The sequence below is a fragment of the Oncorhynchus tshawytscha genome, linkage group LG16, assembly GCF_018296145.1.
Source record: "Oncorhynchus tshawytscha isolate Ot180627B linkage group LG16, Otsh_v2.0, whole genome shotgun sequence".
In the NCBI taxonomy this organism is placed as follows: Eukaryota; Metazoa; Chordata; class Actinopteri; order Salmoniformes; family Salmonidae; genus Oncorhynchus; species Oncorhynchus tshawytscha.
Genome location: NC_056444.1, coordinates 82,974,536 through 82,994,851, shown reverse-complemented (window position 1 = coordinate 82,994,851; position 20,316 = coordinate 82,974,536). Strand labels below are relative to the sequence as shown.

The window sequence follows — 20,316 nt, the reverse complement described above, 5'->3', positions numbered from 1 at the left end:
ACTGGCTAGAGGACTGGCTGGAGGACTGGCTAGAGGACTGGCTGGAGGACTGGCTAGAGGACTGGCTAGAGGACTGGCATTGGAGGACTGGCTGGAGGACTGGCTAGCAGGAGGACTGGCTAGAGGACTGATTGGAGGACTGGCTAGAGGACTGGCTGGAGGACTGGCTAGAGGACTGGCTAGAGGACTGGCAGGAGGACTGGCTGGAGGACTGGCTGGCAGGAGGACTGATTGGAGGACTGATTGGAGGACTGGCTAGAGGACTGGCTGGATACTGGCTAGGAGGACTGGCTGGAGGACTGGCTGGAGGACTGGCTGGAGGACTGGCTAGAGGACTGGCTGGAGGACTGGCTGGAGGACTGGCTGAAATACTGGCTAGAGGACTGGCTGGAGGACTGGCTGGAGGACTGGCTAGAGGACTGGCTAGAGGACTGGCTAGAGGACTGATTGAAATACTGGCTAGAGGACTGGCTAGAGGACTGGCTGGAGGACTGATTGGAGGACTGATTGGAGGACTGGCTAGAGGACTGGCTAGAGGACTGGCTAGAGGACTGGCTAGTGGACTGGCTGGAGGACTGATTGGAGGACTGGCTAGAGGTCTGGCTAGAGGACTGGCTACAGGACTGGCTCGAGGACTGGCTCGAGGACTGGCTAGAAGACTGGCTGACTAACCTCTGAGGAAGTTCAACAGGTTTCCCTTCTCCATGAGTTCAGTGATGATGTAGTAGGGGGATGAGGAGGTGCAGACGGCGAACAGGGAGATCAGGTGTCGGTGTCTCAGCTTTTTTAGGATCTGCACCTCGCGCTGGAACTCATGGTCGTTCAAAGAGTCTGAAAATATATGAGGGGGAGGGTGAGGGTGAGGGTGAGGCTGAGGGTGAGGGTGAGGGTGAAGGGTGAGGCTGAGGGTGAGGGTAAGGGTGAGGCTGAGGGTGAGGGTGAGGCTGAGGGTAAGGATGAGGGTGAGGGTGAGGGTAAGGGTGAGGGTAAGGGTGAGTGTGGGGTGAGGGTGAGTGTGGGGTGAGGGTGAGGGTGGGGGTAAGGGTGAGGGTAAGGGTGAGGGTGAGGGTAAGGATGAGGGTGAGGGTGGGGGTAGGGTGAGGGTGAGGGTAAGGATGAGGCTGAGGGTAAGGGTGAGGGTGGGGGTAAGGGTGAGGGTGGGGGTAAGGGAGGGTGAGGGTGAGGGTGAGGGTAAGGATGAGGGTGGGATGGACACGGTACAGGGGTGGACACGGTACAGGGGTGGACACGGTAAAGGGGTGGACACGGTACAGGGATGGACACGGTACAGGGACAGGGATGGACACGGTACAGGGATAGACACGGTACAGGGATGGACACGGTACAGGGATAGACACGGTACAGGGATGGACACGGTACAGGGATGGACACGGTACAGGGATGGACACTGTACAGGGATGGACACGGTACAGGGGTGGACACGGTACAGGGATGGACACGGTACAGGGATGGACACGGTACAGGGATGGACACTGTACAGGGATGGACACGGTACAGGGACAGGGATGGACACGGTACAGGGGTGGACACGGTACAGGGATGGACACGGTACAGGGATGACACGGTACAGGGATGGACACGGTACAGGGACAGGGATGGACACGGTACAGGGATGGACACGGTAACAGGGATGGACACGGTACAGGGGTGGACACGGTACAGGGATGGACACGATACAGGGATGGACACGGTACAGGGATGGAACAGGGATGGACACGGTACAGGGATGGGCACGGTACATGGGATGGACACTGTAGGGATGGACACGGTACAGGGATGGACACGGTACAGGGATGGACACGGTACAGGGACAGGGATGGACACGGTACAGTACAGGGATGGACACGGTACACAGGGATGGACACGGTACAGGGATGGACACGATACAGGGATGGACACTGTACAGGGACAGGGATGGACACGGTACAGGGATGGACACGGTACAGGGATGGACACGGTACAGGGATGGACACTGTACAAGGACAGGGATGGACACGGTACATGGGTGGACACGGTACAGGGACAGGGATGGACAGGGGTGGACAGGGACAGGGATGGACACGGTACAGGGATGGACACGGTACAGGGATGGACACGGTACAGGGATGGACACGGTACAGGGACAGGGATGGACACGGTACAGGGATGGACACGGTACAGGGATGGACACGGTACAGGGACAGGGATGGACACGGTACAGGGATGGACACGGTAGGGACAGGGATGGACACAGTACAGGGATGGACACTGTACAGGGATGGACACTGTACAGGGATGGACATGGTACAGGGACAGGGATGGACACGGTACAGGGATGGGATGGACACGGACAGGGATGGACACGGGATGGACAGGGACAGGGATGGACACGGTACAGGGATGGACACGGTACAGGGATGGACACGGTACAGGGACAGGGATGGACACGGTACAGGGACACTGGACAGGGATGGACACGGTACAGGGATGGACACGGTACAGGGATGGACACGGTACAGGGGTGGACACGGTACAGGGACAGGGATGGACACGGTACAGGGATGGACACGGTACAGGGACAGGGATGGACACGGTACAGGGATGGACACGGTACAGGGACAGATGGACACGGTACAGGGATGGACACGGTACAGGGATGGACACGGTACAGGGACAGGGATGGACACGGTACAGGGATGGACACGGTACAGGGACAGGGATGGACACGGGACAGGGATGGACACGGTACAGGGACAGGGATGGACACGGTACAGGGATGGACACGGTACAGGGACAGGGATGGACACGGTACAGGGATGGACACGGTACAGGGATGGACACGGACAGGGACAGGGATGGACACGGTACAGGGATGGACACGGTACAGGGATGGACACGGTACAGGGACAGGGATGGACACGGTACAGGGATGGACACGGTACAGGGACAGGGATGGACACGGTACAGGGATGGACACGGTACAGGGACAGGGATGGACACGGTACAGGGATGGACACTGTACAGGGACAGGGATGGACACGGTACAGGGATGGACACGTATCATTGATACCGTTCTTCCAAGTCTTGTTACCCAATCCACTGTTGGATGAGGAAGTCTGGGAGCTGAGGCTATGCATCATGTTAAAACTATTTCAGGGACCTTTTTAGACTGGTCCTGTCCTGTCCTGTATTGTACTCTATTGTATGTGCTGTAGCCAACACCTGTATCATAGACTAGTTCACAAGCCATAGTTACATAGTTGTCAATACAATGAAGTAATACACACAGAGGGTTGACAGGCTGATAACATTCTACCCACAGTCCTGTCCACTGAGCAGTCTCTTACAGTAAGACTGATAACTATAGTCTGTTTTGGTTCAGATGTGTGTATGAGATGTCCTCACGCCACCCACAACCCTAAGGCTGGAACGAGAGACTAAGGTATGTGTGATGTCACACACACACCACCGCCAGGATTGTGTAAGACGTGAAATGCACATAAGACGGGAAATGCAAAAAATGTTTCTCTGACGACGGGGTTCGCAGAAGAAAAGAATGAGGAAATTCTTGAGACACACACACACACACACACACACACATACACACACACATACACACACATACACACACACACACACAGAGAGAGAAACCTATCAAATGAGTTTCAGCTGATTAGTAATTTACTTCTGGCATGAAGGAAATGCTAAAACAAATCCATTTGTATTTGTCATATGCGCCGAATTCGACATGTGTAGATCTTACCGTGAAATGCTTACTTACAAGCCCTTAAAACCAACAATGCAGTTTTAAGGAGAAAAAAAAAAGAAGTATTTAAGTATTTAAAATATTTAACACGATAAAATAACAATAACGAGGCTATATATAAGGTTTACCGGTACCGAGTCAATATGCGGGGGAACAGGTTAGTCAAGGTAGTTGAGGTAATATGTACATGTAGGTAGGGGTAACGTGACTATACAGCAACGTGAAGAAAAGGGTGGGACAATGAAATTGTCCAGGTAGCAATTTGATTAGCTTGGGGGGTAGAAGCTGTTAAGGAGCGTTTTGGACATAGCGGACTGGCGCTCCGGTACCGCTTGTCGTGTGGTAGCAGAGAAAACAGTCTATGACTGGGGCGGCTGGAGTCTTTGACAATTTTTAGGGCCTTCCTCTGACACCACCTGGTATAGAGGTCCTGGATGGCAGGAAGCTTGGCCCCCCAGTGATGTACTGGGCCGCTCTCACTACCCTCTGTAGTGCCTTGCGGTCAGAGGCCGAGCAGGTGCCGTACCAGGGCAGTGATGCAACCCGTCAGGATGCTCTCGATTTTGCAGCTGTAGAACCTTTTGAGGATCTGAGGACCCATGCCAAATCTTTTCAGTCTCCTGAGGGGGAATAGGTTTTGTCGTGCCCTCTTCGCGACTGTCTTGGTGTGCTTGGTCCATGTTAGTTTGTTGGTGATGTGGACACTGAGGAACTTGAAGCTCTCAAGCTGCTCCACTGCAGCCCCGTCGATGATAATGGGGGCGTGCTCGGTCCTCCTTTTCCTGTAGTCCCAGATCATCTCCTTTGTTTTGATCATGTTGAGGGAGAGGTTGTTATCCTGGCACCACACGGCCAGGTCTCTGACCTCTTCCCTATAGGCTGTCTCATTGTTATCGGTGATCAGGCCTACCACCGTTGTGTCGTCGGCAAACTTAATGATGGTGTTGGGAGTCGTGCGCGGCCACGCAGTCATGAGTGAACTGGGAGTACAGGAGGGGACTGAGCATGCACCCCTGAGGGACCCCCATGTTGAGGATCAGCGTGGTGGATGTGTTGTTGCCTACCCTTACCACCTGGGGGCGGCCCATCAGGAAGTCCAGGATCTAGTTGCACAGGGAGGTGTTTAGTCCCAGGGTCCTTAGCTTAGTGATGAGCTTTGAGGGCACTATGGTGTTTAAGGCTAAGCTGTCGTCAATGTGAACAGCATTCTCACGTAGGTGTTCCTTTTATCCAGGTGGGAAAGGGGCCGTGTGGAGTGCAATAGAGATTGCATCATCTGTGGATCTGTTGGGGATGTAAGTGAATTGGAGTGGGTCTAGGGTTTCTGGGATGATGGCGTAACTGTGATCTCGTTCATAAATAAAATGTTGAGTACCTTTCTACTGTAACATGAGTCATGATTCTATTTAGATATAATGGCCAAACAAACTTGTCCATCTTCTCTGTAGTCAGGGAAGAATGATTGGTATTTGTGGGCATCTGGGTTAAATGCGCAAACTACCTGCCTGCTTGGCTGTTGTTTGGCTGGTCCTCAGAACAGCAGATCTCACAGCAAACAAAGAGAAGGATTCCCATTGGAGGAACTAACATGTTCTCTCCCGGTCAATGATCTAATGCTCAGAATCAATATTGAGCAGCTTTCATAGTACAGTCAAACGATCATGACGATCACAATCAACACAACCACACTAGGGGGCAAATCCAAAATGGCACCTTATTTCACAGTGTGTTACTTTTGGCCAAAGCTGTGTAAGGTTCTGTCTACAAGTAATTCACTGTCCCAATGAGTAATACACTGTCCAGGGAGTAATACACTGTCCAGGAAGTAATACACTGTCCAGGGAGTAATACACTGTCCCAATGAGTAATACACTGTCCAGGGAGTAATACACTGTCCAGGAAGTAACTGTCCAGGGAGTAATACACTGTCCAGGGAGTAATACACTGTCCCAATGAGTAATACACTGTCCAGGGAGTAATACACTGTCCAGGGAGTAATACACTGTCCCAATGAGTAATACACTGTCCCAATGGGTAATACACTGTCCAGGGAGTAATACACTGTCCCAATGAGTAATACACTGTCCAGGGAGTACTACACTGTCCAGGGAGTAATACACTGTCCAGAGAGTAATACACTGTCCCAATGAGTAATACACTGTCCAGGGAGTAATACACTGTCCAGGGAGTAATACACTGTCCAGGAGTAATACACTGTCCCAATGAGTAATACACTGTCCCAATGAGTAATACACTGTCCAGGGAGTAATACACTGTCCAGGGAGTAATACACTGTCCCAATGAGTAATACACTGTCCAGAGAGTAATACACTGTCCAGGGAGTAATACACTGTCCAGGGAGTAATACACTGTCCAGGGAGTAATACACTGTCCAGGGAGTAATACACTGTCCAGGGAGTAATACACTGTCCCAATGAGTAATACACTGTCCCAATGAGTAATACACTGTCCAGGGAGTAATACACTGTCCAGGGAGTAATACACTGTCCAGGGAGTAATACACTGTCCCAATGAGTAATACACTGTCCAGGGAGTAATACACTGTCCAGGGAGTAATACACTGTCCCAATGAGTAATACACTGTCCCAATGGGTAATACACTGTCCAGGGAGTAATACACTGTCCCAATGAGTAATACACTGTCCAGGGAGTACTACACTGTCCAGGGAGTAATACACTGTCCAGGGAGTAATACACTGTCCATGGGAGTAATACACTGTCCAGAGAGTAATACACTGTCCCAATGAGTAATACACTGTCCAGGGAGTAATACACTGTCCAGGGAGTAATACACTGTCCAGGGAGTAATACACTGTCCCAATGAGTAATACACTGTCCCAATGGTAATACACTGTCCAGGGATAATACACTGTCCAGGGAGTAATACACTGTCCCAATGAGTAATACACTGTAATACACTGTCCAGGGAGTAATACACTGTCCAGGGAGTAATACACTGTCCAGGGAGTAATACACTGTCCCAATGGTAATACACTGTCCAGGGATAATACATTGTCCCAATGAGTAATACACTGTCCAGGGAGTAATACACTGTCCAGGGAGTAATACACTGTCCCAATGAGTAATACACTGTCCCAATGAGTAATACACTGTCCCAATGAGTAATACACTGTCCAATGAGTAATACACTGTCCCAATGAGTAATACACTGTCCAGGGAGTAATACACTGTCCCAATGAGTAATACACTGTCCCAATGAGTAATACACTGTCCCAGGGAGTAATACACTGTCCAGGGAGTAATACACTGTCCAGGGAGTAATACACTGTCCCAATGAGTAATACACTGTCCAATAATACACTGTCCAGGGAGTAATACACTGTCCAGGGAGTAATACAATAATACACTGTCCAGGGAGTAATACACTGTCCAGGTAATACACTGTCCAGGGAGTAATACACTGTCCCAATGAGTAATACACTGTAATACACTGGGAGTAATACATTGTCCCAATGAGTAATACACTGTCCAGGGAGTAATACACTGTCCAGGGAGTAATACACTGTCCCAATGAGTAATACACTGTCCCAATGAGTAATACACTGTCCAATGAGTAATACACTGTCCAGGGAGTAATACACTGTAATAATACACTGTCCAGGGAGTAATACACTGTCCCAATGAGGTAATACACTGTCCAGGGAGTAATACACTGTCCAGGGAGTAATACACTGTCCAGGGAGTAATACACTGTCCAGAGAGTAATACACTGTCCCAATGAGTAATACACTGTCCAGGGAGTAATACACTGTCCAGGGAGTAATACACTGTCCAGGGAGTAATACACTGTCCAGGGAGTAATACACTGTCCCAATGAGTAATACACTGTCCACTGAGTAATACACTGTCCAGGGAGTAATACACTGTCCAGGGAGTAATACACTGTCCCAATGAGTAATACACTGTCCAGGGAGTAATACACTGTCCAGGGTCCCAGTAATACACTGTCCCAATGAGTAATACACTGTCCAGAGAGTAATACACTGTCCAGGGAGTAATACACTGTCCAGGGAGTAATACACTGTCCAGGGAGTAATACACTGTCCAGGGAGTAATACACTGTCCCAATGAGTAATACACTGTCCAGGGAGTAATACATTGTCCCAATGAGTAATACACTGTCCAGGGAGTAATACACTGTCCAGGGAGTAATACACTGTCCCAATGAGTAATACACTGTCCCAATGAGTAATACACTGTCCCAATGAGTAATACACTGTCCAATGAGTAATACACTGTCCCAATGAGTAATACACTGTCCAGGGAGTAATACACTGTCCAGGGAGTAATACACTGTCCCAATGAGTAATACACTGTCCAGGGAGTAATACACTGTCCAGGGAGTAATACACTGTCCAGGGAGTAATACACTGTCCAGAGAGTAATACACTGTCCCAATGAGTAATACACTGTCCAGGGAGTAATACACTGTCCAGGGAGTAATACACTGTCCAGTGAGTAATACACTGTCCCAATGAGTAATACACTGTCCCAATGAGTAATACACTGTCCAGGGAGTAATACACTGTCCCAATGAGTAATACACTGTCCAGGAGTAATACACTGTCCCAATGAGTAATACACTGTCCAGGGAGTAATACACTGTCCAGGGAGTAATACACTGTCCAGGGAGTAATACACTGTCCCAATGAGTAATACACTGTCCCAATGAGTAATACACTGTCCAGGGAGTAATACACTGTCCCAATGAGTAATACACTGTCCAGGGAGTAATACACTGTCCCAATGAGTAATACACTGTCCAGGGAGTAATACACTGTCCCAATGAGTAATACACTGTCCCAATGAGTAATACACTGTCCCAATGAGTAATACACTGTCCAATGAGTAATACACTGTCCCAATGAGTAATACACTGTCCAGGGAGTAATACACTGTCCAGGGAGTAATACACTGTCCCAATGAGTAATACACTGTCCAGGAGTAATACACTGTCCAGGGAGTAATACACTGTCCAGGGAGTAATACACTGTCCAGAGAGTAATACACTGTCCCAATGAGTAATACACTGTCCAGGGAGTAATACACTGTCCAGGGAATAATACACTGTCCAGGGAGTAATACACTGTCCCAATGAGTAATACACTGTCCCAATGAGTAATACACTGTCCAGGGAGTAATACACTGTCCCAATGAGTAATACACTGTCCAGGGAGTAATACACTGTCCAGGGAGTAATACACTGTCCCAATGAGTAATACACTGTCCAGGGAGTAATACACTGTCCAGGGAGTAATACACTGTCCAGGGAGTAATACACTGTCCCAATGAGTAATACACTGTCCCAATGAGTAATACACTGTCCAGGGAGTAATACACTGTCCCAATGAGTAATACACTGTCCAGGGAGTAATACACTGTCCCAATGAGTAATACACTGTCCAGGGAGTAATACACTGTCCAGGGAGTAATACACTGTCCAGGGAGTAAAACACTGTCCAGGGAGTAAAACACTGTCCAGGGAGTAATACACTGTCCAGGGAGTAATACACTGTCCAGGGAGTAATACACTGTCCAGGGAGTAATACACTGTCCAGGGAGTAAAACACTGTCCAGAGAGTAATACACTGTCCCAATGAGTAATACACTGTCCAGGGAGTAATACACTGTCCAGGGAGTAATACACTGTCCAGGGAGTAATACACTGTCCCAATGAGTAATACACTGTCCAGGGAGTAATACACTGTCCCAATGAGTAATACACTGTCCAGGGAGTAATACACTGTCCAGGGAGTAAAACACTGTCCCAATGAGTAATACACTGTCCAGGGAGTAATACACTGTCCCAATGAGTAATACACTGTCCAGGGAGTAATACACTGTCCAGGGAGTAATACACTGTCCAGGGAGTAATACACTGTCCAGGGAGTAATACACTGTCCCAATGAGTAATACACTGTCCAGGGAGTAATACACTGTCCAGAGAGTAAAACACTGTCCAGAGAGTAAACACTGTCCCAATGAGTAATACACTGTCCAGGGAGTAATACACTGTCCCAATGAGTAATACACTGTCCAGGAGTAATACACTGTCCAGGGAGTAATACACTGTCCAGGGAGTAATACACTGTCCAGGGAGTAATACACTGTCCAGAGAGTAATACACTGTCCAGAGAGTAAAACACTGTCCAGAGAGTAAAACACTGTCCAGGGAGTAATACACTGTCCAGGGAGTAATACACTGTCCCAATGAGTAATACACTGTCCAGGGAGTAAAACACTGTCCAGGGAGTAAAACACTGTCCCAATGAGTAATACACTGTCCAGGGAGTAAAACACTGTCCAGGGAGTAATACACTGTCCAGGGAGTAATACACTGTCCCAATGAGTAATACACTGTCCCAATGAGTAATACACTGTCCAGGGAGTAATACACTGTCCCAATGAGTAATACACTGTCCCAATGAGTAATACACTGTCCAGAGAGTAATACACTGTCCAGGGAGTAAAACACTGTCCAGGGAGTAAAACACTGTCCAGGGAGTAATACACTGTCCAGGGAGTAATACACTGTCCAGGGAGTAAAACACTGTCCAGGGAGTAAAACACTGTCCAGGGAGTAAAACACTGTCCAGGGAGTAAAACACTGTCCAGGGAGTAATACACTGTCCAGGGAGTAAAACACTGTCCAGGGAGTAAAACACTGTCCAGGGAGTAAAACACTGTCCAGGGAGTAATACACTGTCCAGGGAGTAAAACACTGTCCAGGGAGTAATACACTGTCCAGGGAGTAATACACTGTCCAGGAGTAAACACTGTCCAGGGAGTAATACACTGTCCAGGGAGTAATACACTGTCCAGGGAGTAATACACTGTCCAGGGAGTAATACACTGTCCAGGGAGTAAAACACTGTCCCAATGAGTAATACACTGTCCAGGGAGTAATACACTGTCCAGGGAGTAATACACTGTCCAGGGAGTAAAACACTGTCCCAATGAGTAATACACTGTCCAGGGAGTAATACACTGTCCAGGGAGTAATACACTGTCCAGGGAGTAAAACACTGTCCAGGGAGTAAAACACTGTGCTCGGCCTTTAAACTGCTCTTTGGGGTCTAGGCCGGGTAATCTGTAAAGCACTTCGTAACAACTGCTAATATAAAAAGGGCTTTATAAAATACATTCCAATAATTGAATTAAGGTTTTGGCATTTCAGGTGCAGCCTTGTGAATCTGTAAGTGTGCTCTACCGTTCTTGAGAATCTTTATGGCTACGTTGATGCTGTTCTTCCACTTGCCCCGGTGGACATCAGCAAAGAACCCGGTGCCCAGCTGCTCTCCCAGGGTGAACTCTTCCTTGGGGAGCTCCCACTCATCCACTGTGGAGTGAGACAGGTCCTGGGGCACTGGCTCTTTCTGGGGAGGAGAGAATGTGTTAAATGTGTCTCACTTACACACACACGATACACACACACACACGCACACACGCACACACAAAGATACACACACACAGCTGTGTCATTGCCTAACCACGGAGTGGCCTGTTCAGCCACAGAGTACACTTCCTCCTTTTTCCTTGGTAGAAAGAGAGGGAGAGAGGTAGAAAGAGAGAAACTGAGAGAGAGGGAAACAGAGAGAGAGGTAAACAGAGAGAGAGGTAGAAAGAGAGAGATAGAGGTCAACAGAGGGAGAGGTAAACAGAGAGAGAGGTAGAGAGAGAGAGAGAGAGAGGTCAACAGAGAGAGAGGTAGAAAGAGAGAAACAGAGAGAGAGAGGTAAACAGAGAGAGAGGTAAACAGAGAGAGAGGTAAACAGAGAGAAACAGAGAGAGAGGGTAAACAGAGAGGGAGAAAGAGAGAAACAGAGAGAGAGGTAAACAGAGAGAGAGGTAAACAGAGAAAGAGGTAAACAGAGAGAGAGGTAGAACAGAAACAGAGAGAGAGGTAAACAGAAGAGAGAAACAGAGAGAGAGGTAAACAGAGAGGTAAACAGAGAGAAACAGAGAGAGAGAGGTAAACAGAGAGAGAGGTAGAAAGAGAGAAACAGAGAGAGAGAGAGGTAAACAGAGCGGTAGAAAGAGAGAAACAGAGAGAGAGGTAAACAGAGAGAGAGGTAGAAAGAGAGAGATAGAGGTCAACAGAGAGAGAGGTCAACAGAGAGAGAGGTAGAAAGAGAGAAACAGAGAGAGAGAGGTAAACCGAGCGGTAGAAAGAGAGAAACAGAGAGAGAGGTAAACAGAGAGAGAGGTAGAAAGAGAGAGAGAGAGAGAGAGAAAGAGAGAGAAAGAGAGAGGTCAACAGAGAGAGGTAGAAAGAGAGAGAGGTAAACAGAGAGAGAGGTAAACTCTCCCTCTCAGAATCCCCATATTACTCAGAGGAGATCTCCCCCTCAGAATCCCCATATTACTCAGAGGAGATCTTCCCCACCCTTGAGGAAGAGACGTGCCTTTCCAGGCTCTGGGGAAATGTGATCATCTGTGGGGACAAAATGTGAACACAGGAACACTACCTGATCTAACGAGCACAAATGAGGGGACAGCTCCATTACAGGCCATACTGTTTCTAACTGTCTTCATCTCCCCATAGAAACAACAGTGACAGACCACACGAGGGACAGCTCCATTACAGGCCATACTGTTTCTAACTGTCTTCATCTCCCCATAGAAACAACAGTGACAGACCAAAGGGGACAGCTCCATTACAGGCCATACTGTCTCTAACTGTCTTCATCTCCCCATAGCAACAACAGTGACAGACCACACTATTTATTACAGGCCATACTGTCTCTAACTGTCTTCATCTCCCCCTCAACAGTGACAGACCACACTAGGGGACAGCTATTACAGGCCATACTGTTTCTAACTGTCTTCATCTCCCCATAGAAACAACAGTGACAGACCACACCAGCTTTATTACAGGCCATAGTGTCTCTAACTGTCTTCATCTCCCCATAGAAACAACAGTGACAGACCACACGAGGGGACAGCTCCATTATTAGGCCATACTGTTTCTAACTGTCTTCATCTCCCCATAGAAACAACAGTGACAGACCACACGAGGGGACAGCTCCATTACAGGCCATACTGTCTCTAACTGTCTTCATCTCCCCATAGAAACAACAGTGACAGACCACACAAGGGGACAGCTTTATTACAGGCCATACTGTCTCTAACTGTCTTCATCTCCCCATAGAAACAACAGTGACAGACCACACGAGGGGACAGCTCCATTACAGGCCATACTGTCTCTAACTGTCTTCATCTCCCCATAGAAACAACAGTGACAGACCACACGATTTATTACAGGCCATACTGTCTCTAACTGTCTTCATCTCCCCATAGAAACAACAGTGACAGACCACAGAGGGGACAGCTTTATTACAGGCCATACTGTCTCTAACTGTCTTCATCTCCCCATAGAAACAACAGTGACAGACCACACGAGGGGACAGCTTTATTACAGGCCATACTGTCTCTAACTGTCTTCATCTCCCCATAGAAACAACAGTGACAGACCACACGAGGGGACAGCTTTATTACAGGCCATACTGTCTCTAACTGTCTTCATCTCCCCATAGAAACAACAGTGACAGACCACACGAGGGGACAGCTTTATTACAGGCCATACTGTCTCTAACTGTCTTCATCTCCCCATAGAAACAACAGTGACAGACCACACGGGGACAGCTCCATTACAGGCCATACTGTTTCTAACTGTCTTCGTCTCCCCCATAGAAACAACAGTGACAGACCACACGAGGGGACAGCTCCATTACAGGCCATACTGTTTCTAACTGTCTTCGTCTCCCCCATAGAAACAACAGTGACAGCACCATCATCAAGAACGGAAGGGATCTGTTGCAGCTCTGTAGAAACCTGGGTCTGTACTTTGTCAATGGTAGGTTACGGGGGGACTCTATGGGGAGATTCACCTACTGCTCACCTCTTGGCCACAGCACAGTAGACTATATGATTACAGACATTGACCCTTTCTCTCTCAGCTCATTCACTGTCAAGCCACGAACACCTCTGTCTGATCACAGCCAAATTACCTTGTTCCTCAAAAGAACAGACATGGAAACAACCAGACATTCACAGCCCAGTAAGCTGTTCAACATCAGACATTCATACAGGTGGGCCCAAAACAGCACAGAAGAATACCAGAAAGCAACCTGGAACCAAAATATCCAAACACTCTTAGATAACTTTCTGGAAACCACATTCACTCACAGTCAAGAAGGCATCAATCTGGCAGTAAAAAACAACTATATATTCAGGCAAACCGCAAAAGAAGCACAACTGAAATTGAAAGACCACAGATGACAAATGGTTTGATGCAGATTGTAAAATTATAAGGAACAAAATGTAGAACACTATCCAACCAAAAGCACAGAGAGCCAAATAATGGTGAATTACACCTTCATTACTGTGAGACTTTAAAACTCTATAAACGTAAAACACTCAGAACCAAAAAAGCACAGTACAACAGCAAGCGGCTGACACTAATTGAGGAGACAAATGGACAACCCATTTTAAAACACTCTATATCATATATCATACCTTTAAATTGATACAAACGCAGAACAACGCCAAATTAATGAGAAGTTGAATGGGTTAGAAAAAGCTATAAAGGACAATCAACATCCATTGGACTCCCCAATTACTGACCAGGAGCTCTATAAGAAACTAAACTATTACTGACCAGGAGCTCAATAAGAAACTAAACTATTACTGACCAGGAGCTCTATAAGAAGCTAAACTATTACTGACCAGGAGCTCTATAAGAAACTAAACTATTACTGACCAGGAGCTCTATAAGAAACTAAACTATTACTGACCAGGAGCTCTATAAGAAACTAAACTATTACTGACCAGGAGCTCTATAAGAAGCTAAACTATTACTGACCAGGAGCTCTATAAGAAACTAAACTATTACTGACCAGGAGCTCCATAAGAAACTAAACTATTACTGACCAGGAGCTCTATAAGAAACTAAACTATTACTGACCAGGAGCTCTATAAGAAACTAAACTATTACTGACCAGGAACTCTATAAGAAGCTAAACTATTACTGACCAGGAGCTCTATAAGAAACTAAACTATTACTGACCAGGAGCTCTATAAGAAACTAAACTATTACTGACCAGGAGCTCTATAAGAAACTAAACTATTACTGACCAGGAGCTCTATAAGAAACTAAACTATTACTGACCAGGAGCTCTAAAGAAACTAAACTATTACTGACCAGGAGCTCTATAAGAAACTAAACTATTACTGACCAGGAGCTCTATAAGAAACTAAACTATTACTGACCAGGAGCTCTATAAGAAACTAAACTATTACTGACCAGGAGCTCTATAAGAAACTAAACTATTACTGACCAGGAGCTCTATAAGAAACTAAACTATTACTGACCAGGAGCTCTATAAGAAACTAAACTATTACTGACCAGGAGCTCTATAAGAAACTTCAGGCTCTCAAATTTAAAAAAGCATGCGGACCTGATGGCATCCTCAATGAGATGCTCAAACTCACTAGTGCAGCATCTCAATTGGCTATAATATAACTGTTTAATTTGATCCTGAGTGTAGGTTATTTCCCTGACATCTGGAACCATGCACTTATAACCCAAATCTTTGAAAACAGAGACAAATGTGACCCTAACAATTACAGAGGCATTTGTGTGAACAGTAACCTGGGGAAGGTTTTCTGTAGTATTATAAACATAAGAGTTCTAAACTTCCTTAATAAACACAATGTCTTGAGTAAAAGGCGAACTGGATTTATACCAAAACATTGCACAAGCGATCATATTTACACCTTACACACCCTGATAGATAAACACGTCCACCAAAATAATACCAAAATACACACTTGCTTTATCGACATCCAAAAAGCATTTGATTCTATTTGGCATACAGGACTGTTCTACAAAGTTATGGAAAGTGGTGTAGGGGGTAAAACATATGACATAATTAAATCAATGTATACTGGCAATACGTGCAGCATCAAAATTGGCAAGAAAATAACAGAATTCCTTAACCAAGGGCGGGGCCTTCGCCAGGGTTGCAATCTGAGCCCTGCACTCTTCAATATTTACATTAATGAATTGACCCCTATTCCAGAACAATCCTCAGCCCCTGGTGTTAGTCTCCACAATTCAGAGTTTAAATGTCTGCTCTTCGCAGATAACCTATGCTTGCTGTCACCCACAGCACATGGCCTACACAGCAGAGCCTGGACCTGCTAGAGCAGTACTGCCAGACCTGGGCCCTGGCAGTAAACCCCCACAGCACCTGGCCTACAGCAGAGCCTGGACCTGCTAGAGCAGTACTGCCAGACCTGGGCCTTGGCAGTAAACACCAAAAAGACTAAAATAATGATTTTCCAGAGAAGATCCAGATCTCAGGGAATTAGACCAAAGTTCTCAATTGGTACAAAATATATAGAGTACTGCACACACTACAATTACTGAGGTTTAAATATATAGAGTACTGCACACACTACAATTACTGAGGTTTAAATATATAGAGTACTGTACACACTACAATTACTGAGGTTTAAATATATAGAGTACTGCACACACTACAATTACTGAGGTTTAAATATATAGAGTACTGCACACACTACAATTACTGAGGTTTAAATATATAGAGTACTGCACACACTACAATTACTGAGGTTTAAATATATAGAGTACTGTACACACTACAATTACTGAGGTTTAAATATATAGAGTACTGCACACACTACAATTACTGAGGTTTAAATATATAGAGTACTGCACACACTACAATTACTGAGGTTTAAATATATAGAGTACTGCACACACTACAATTACTGAGGTTTAAATATATAGAGTACTGCACACACTACAATTACTGAGGTTTAAATATATAGAGTACTGTACACACTACAATTACTGAGGTTTAAATATATAGAGTACTATACACACTACAATTACTGAGGTTTAAATATATAGAGTACTGCACACACTACAATTACTGAGGTTTAAATATATAGAGTACTGCACACACTACAATTACTGAGGTTTAAATATATAGAGTACTGCACACACTACAATTACTGAGGTTTAAATATATAGAGTACTGCACACACTACAATTACTGAGGTTTAAATATATAGAGTACTGCACACACTACAATTACTGAGGTTTAAATATATAGAGTACTGCACACACTACAATTACTGAGGTTTAAAAATAAGCTCAACTGGACACCTTAATGAGGCAGTGAATGAACTGAGAGAGAAAGCACGCAGGGCATTCTACTCCATTAACAACAAATTCAAATTGAAATACCTATTAAAATGGCTAAAATGAATGGAATATGTCATTGAACCAATTGAACTTTATGGCAGCGAGGTGTGGGGTCCACTTACAAAACATGATCTCATCAAATGGGACAAACACCCATTGAAACTCTGCATGCAGAGTTCTGTAAGATTCTCCTACATGTCCAGAGGAAAACTACAAACAATGCATGCAGGGCAGAATTAGGCCAATATCCACTAATAATTAAAACTCAAAAAAGAGCAATTCAGTTTTGGAAACTTATAAAATACAGTGACCCCCATATCAATACCAAGCACTGCAATGCCAAGAGCTGAGCAAAGAAAAGAGTCCCCTCATCCAGCTGGTCCTGGGGCTGAGTTCACTAACCTGTTCTACTAACACACTGAAGCCTCAGTCCCCTCATCCAGCTGGTCCTGGGGCTGAGTTCACTAACCTGTTCTACTAACACACTGAAGCCTCAGTCCCCTCATCCAGCTGGTCCTGGGGCTGAGTTCACAAACCTATTCTACTATTCTATCCTATTCTACTATTCTCAACACACTGAAGCCTCAGGACCAGAACATCCAATCAATCAGGATAAACCAAATTACAACACAGTCAAAACACAACTAAATTGCTTATTGGGAAACACAAGCAAAAACACAAAGCAAAATGCAGTGCTATCTGGCCCTACATGGCTCCCTGTAGAGGAAAGGCTGTGCAACCACTGCACCACAGCAGAACCTGAGACAGAGATGCATTTCCTGACAAAATGTGAAAAATATAAAACAATTAGAGAGTGTCATTTCCCCAAATTTGAAACCCTTATTCAAGGTTTCAAAGACCTCTCTGATGAGAATAGGCTACCCGTCCTGTTGGGGGAGGACGCAGAGAGCTGTGGGTTGGCAGCGCACTACATTGCTGCCTGCCATAAGATGAGGGACAGTGTCTGACAGACCAATCAACCTGCACATGTCCTCTTCTGTATGCTTATTGTTATTGTTCAATGTATGGTTATTTTGACCCTTGGTTATTGTTGACAATTTTGATTCTTATAATTGTAATCTTGTAAATTACCAAAGTAAGCTTTGGTTACATCATGCCAATAAAGCAAATTTTAGCGAGTTGGGGGAGAGAGAGAGACAGAGAGTAGGGGGAGAGAGAGACAGAGAGTAGGGGGAGAGAGAGAGTGAGAGAGGGAGAGAGTAGGGGAAGAGAGAGAGAGGGGGAGAGAGGGAGAGAGAGAGAGAGAGACAGAGAGAGAGACAGAGAGAGAGACAGAGAGTAGGGGAGAGAAAGAGTGAGAGAGGGAGAGAGTAGGGGGAGAGAGAGAGAGAGAGGAGAGAGTAGGGAAGAGAGAGAGAGAGAGGGGGAGAGAGGGAGAGAGAGAGAGACAGAGAGAGAGACAGAGAGAGAGACAGAGAGTAGGGGGAGAGAGAGAGTGAGAGAGGGAGAGAGTAGGGGGAGAGAGAGAGTGAGAGAGGGAGAGAGGGAGAGAGAGAGAGAGAGACAGAGAGAGAGACAGAGAGAGAGACAGAGAGAGAGACAGAGAGTAGGGGGAGAGAGAGAGTGAGAGAGGGAGAGAGTAGGGGAAGAGAGAGAGAGAGAGGGGAGAGAGGGAGAGAGAGAGAGAGAGAGACAGAGAGAGAGACAGAGAGTAGGGGAGAGAGAGAGAGAGAGAGAGAGAGAGAGAGAAGAGAAGAGAAGAGAAGAGAAGAGAAGAGAAGAGAAGAGAAGAGAAGAGAAGAGAAGAGAAGAAAAGAGAAGAAAAGAGAAGAGAAGAGAAGAGAAGAGAAGAGAAGAGAAGAGAAGAGAAGAGAAGAGAAGAGAGAGAGAAGAGGAGAGAAGAGAAGAGAAGAGAAGAGAAGAGAAGAGAAGAGAAGAGAGGAGAGAAGAGGAGAGGAGAGAAGAGGAGAGGAAAGAAGAGAAGAGAAGAGAAGAGGAGAGGAGAGAAGAGGAGAGAAGAGAAGAGGAGAGGAGAGGAGAGGAGAGGAGAGGAGAGGAGAGGAGAGGAGAGGAGAGGAGAGGAGAGGAGAGGAGAGGAGAGGAGAGGAGAGGAGAGGAGAGGAGAGGAGAGAAGAGAAGAGGAGAGGAGAGGAGAGGAGAGGAGAGAGAGAGAAGAGAAGAGGAGAGAAGAGAAGAGAAGAGAAGAGAAGAGAAGAGAAGAGAAGAGAAGAGAAGAGAAGAGAAGAGAAGAGAAGAGAAGAGAGAGAGGAGAGGAGAGGAGAGGAGAGGAGAGGAGAGGAGAGGAGAGGAGAGGAGAGGAGAGGAGAGGAGAGGAGAGGAGAGGAGAGGAGAGGAGAGAGAGAGAGACAGAGAGAGTGTGTGAGTGTGTGGTGTGTGTGGTGTAGAACTCCACAGAGAGAGAGTGTGTGTGTGTATTTACCCTGGTACAGGCCTCCCCCAGGCGGGACACAGATCCCAGTGTGTGTGTGGTGTAATACTCCACCAGGTCTATCAGGGTGTTGAAGGGATGGGTCTGTTCCAGCCAGTACTGACCATCCTGCTCACAGATCTTGAAGTGCTTGGCTTGGTTGCCGACTTTGACTGTGAACACACACACAAACACACACACACACACACAGACTCACTGGGTAAAGCAGTCCAGGATCACAGTTAGAATGTGGTTCAAGGGGGAAATGGGAGTGGTTCAAGGGGGAAATGGGAGTGGTTCAACGGAGAAATGGGAGTGGTTCAATGGGGAAATGGGAGTGGTTCAAGGGGGAAATGGGAGTGGTTCAACGGGGAAATGGGAGTGGTTCAACGGGGAAATGGGAGTGGTTCAACGGGGAAATGGGAGTGGTTCAACGGGGAAATGGGAGTGGTTCAAGGGGGAAACAAGACAAGTTCAGAGGATTGCGTGCCCGCAGTTACACGGGTAAAGACAGCTCTAGGAATATGGTAATTAACCTAGCAACAGATCATTATAACCCTGATTGGTTGAGCTAGGTTTTTAACCATAGGGCTGGATCAAAAGCCTGCATACATAACTCTCCAGGACCTCTCGGGTTGTATGTATGGGCATTGGGCACATTCACACCCTCCACTTCCTTGCTTCTCTCTGTTTTGACATACACCAACACCCACCTGAGAGGACGTAGCCCACCTGGCCTTTCTCACTGACACGGATAAGGAAGGCACCCTCTCCATTCTCTGGAGAAAGAATTTGGCTCAGGGCTTCAAACCGGTTCATCTTCCCAAAGTACCATCTGGTAAGAGATAAGGAGAGATAGAGAGAGAGACAGAGAGAGAGAGA

General features: G+C 46.5%; 1 protein-coding gene across 2 annotated transcripts in view; it reads right to left on the bottom strand.

The window, feature by feature from the left end:
- Window positions 1-20,316, bottom strand: part of LOC112239497 (protein-tyrosine kinase 6) — a 30,669-nt gene that overhangs the window by 7,423 nt on the left and 2,930 nt on the right. For both annotated transcript variants that reach the window (XM_042299795.1, XM_042299796.1), the window contains exons 2-5: window positions 20,148-20,269; window positions 19,447-19,607; window positions 11,019-11,184; window positions 673-831 (exon numbers count right to left, since the gene is read on the bottom strand). In XM_042299795.1, the coding sequence (XP_042155729.1) occupies window positions 673-831; window positions 11,019-11,184; window positions 19,447-19,607; window positions 20,148-20,269 (608 nt within the window). The remainder of the gene's footprint in view (window positions 1-672; window positions 832-11,018; window positions 11,185-19,446; window positions 19,608-20,147; window positions 20,270-20,316) is intronic.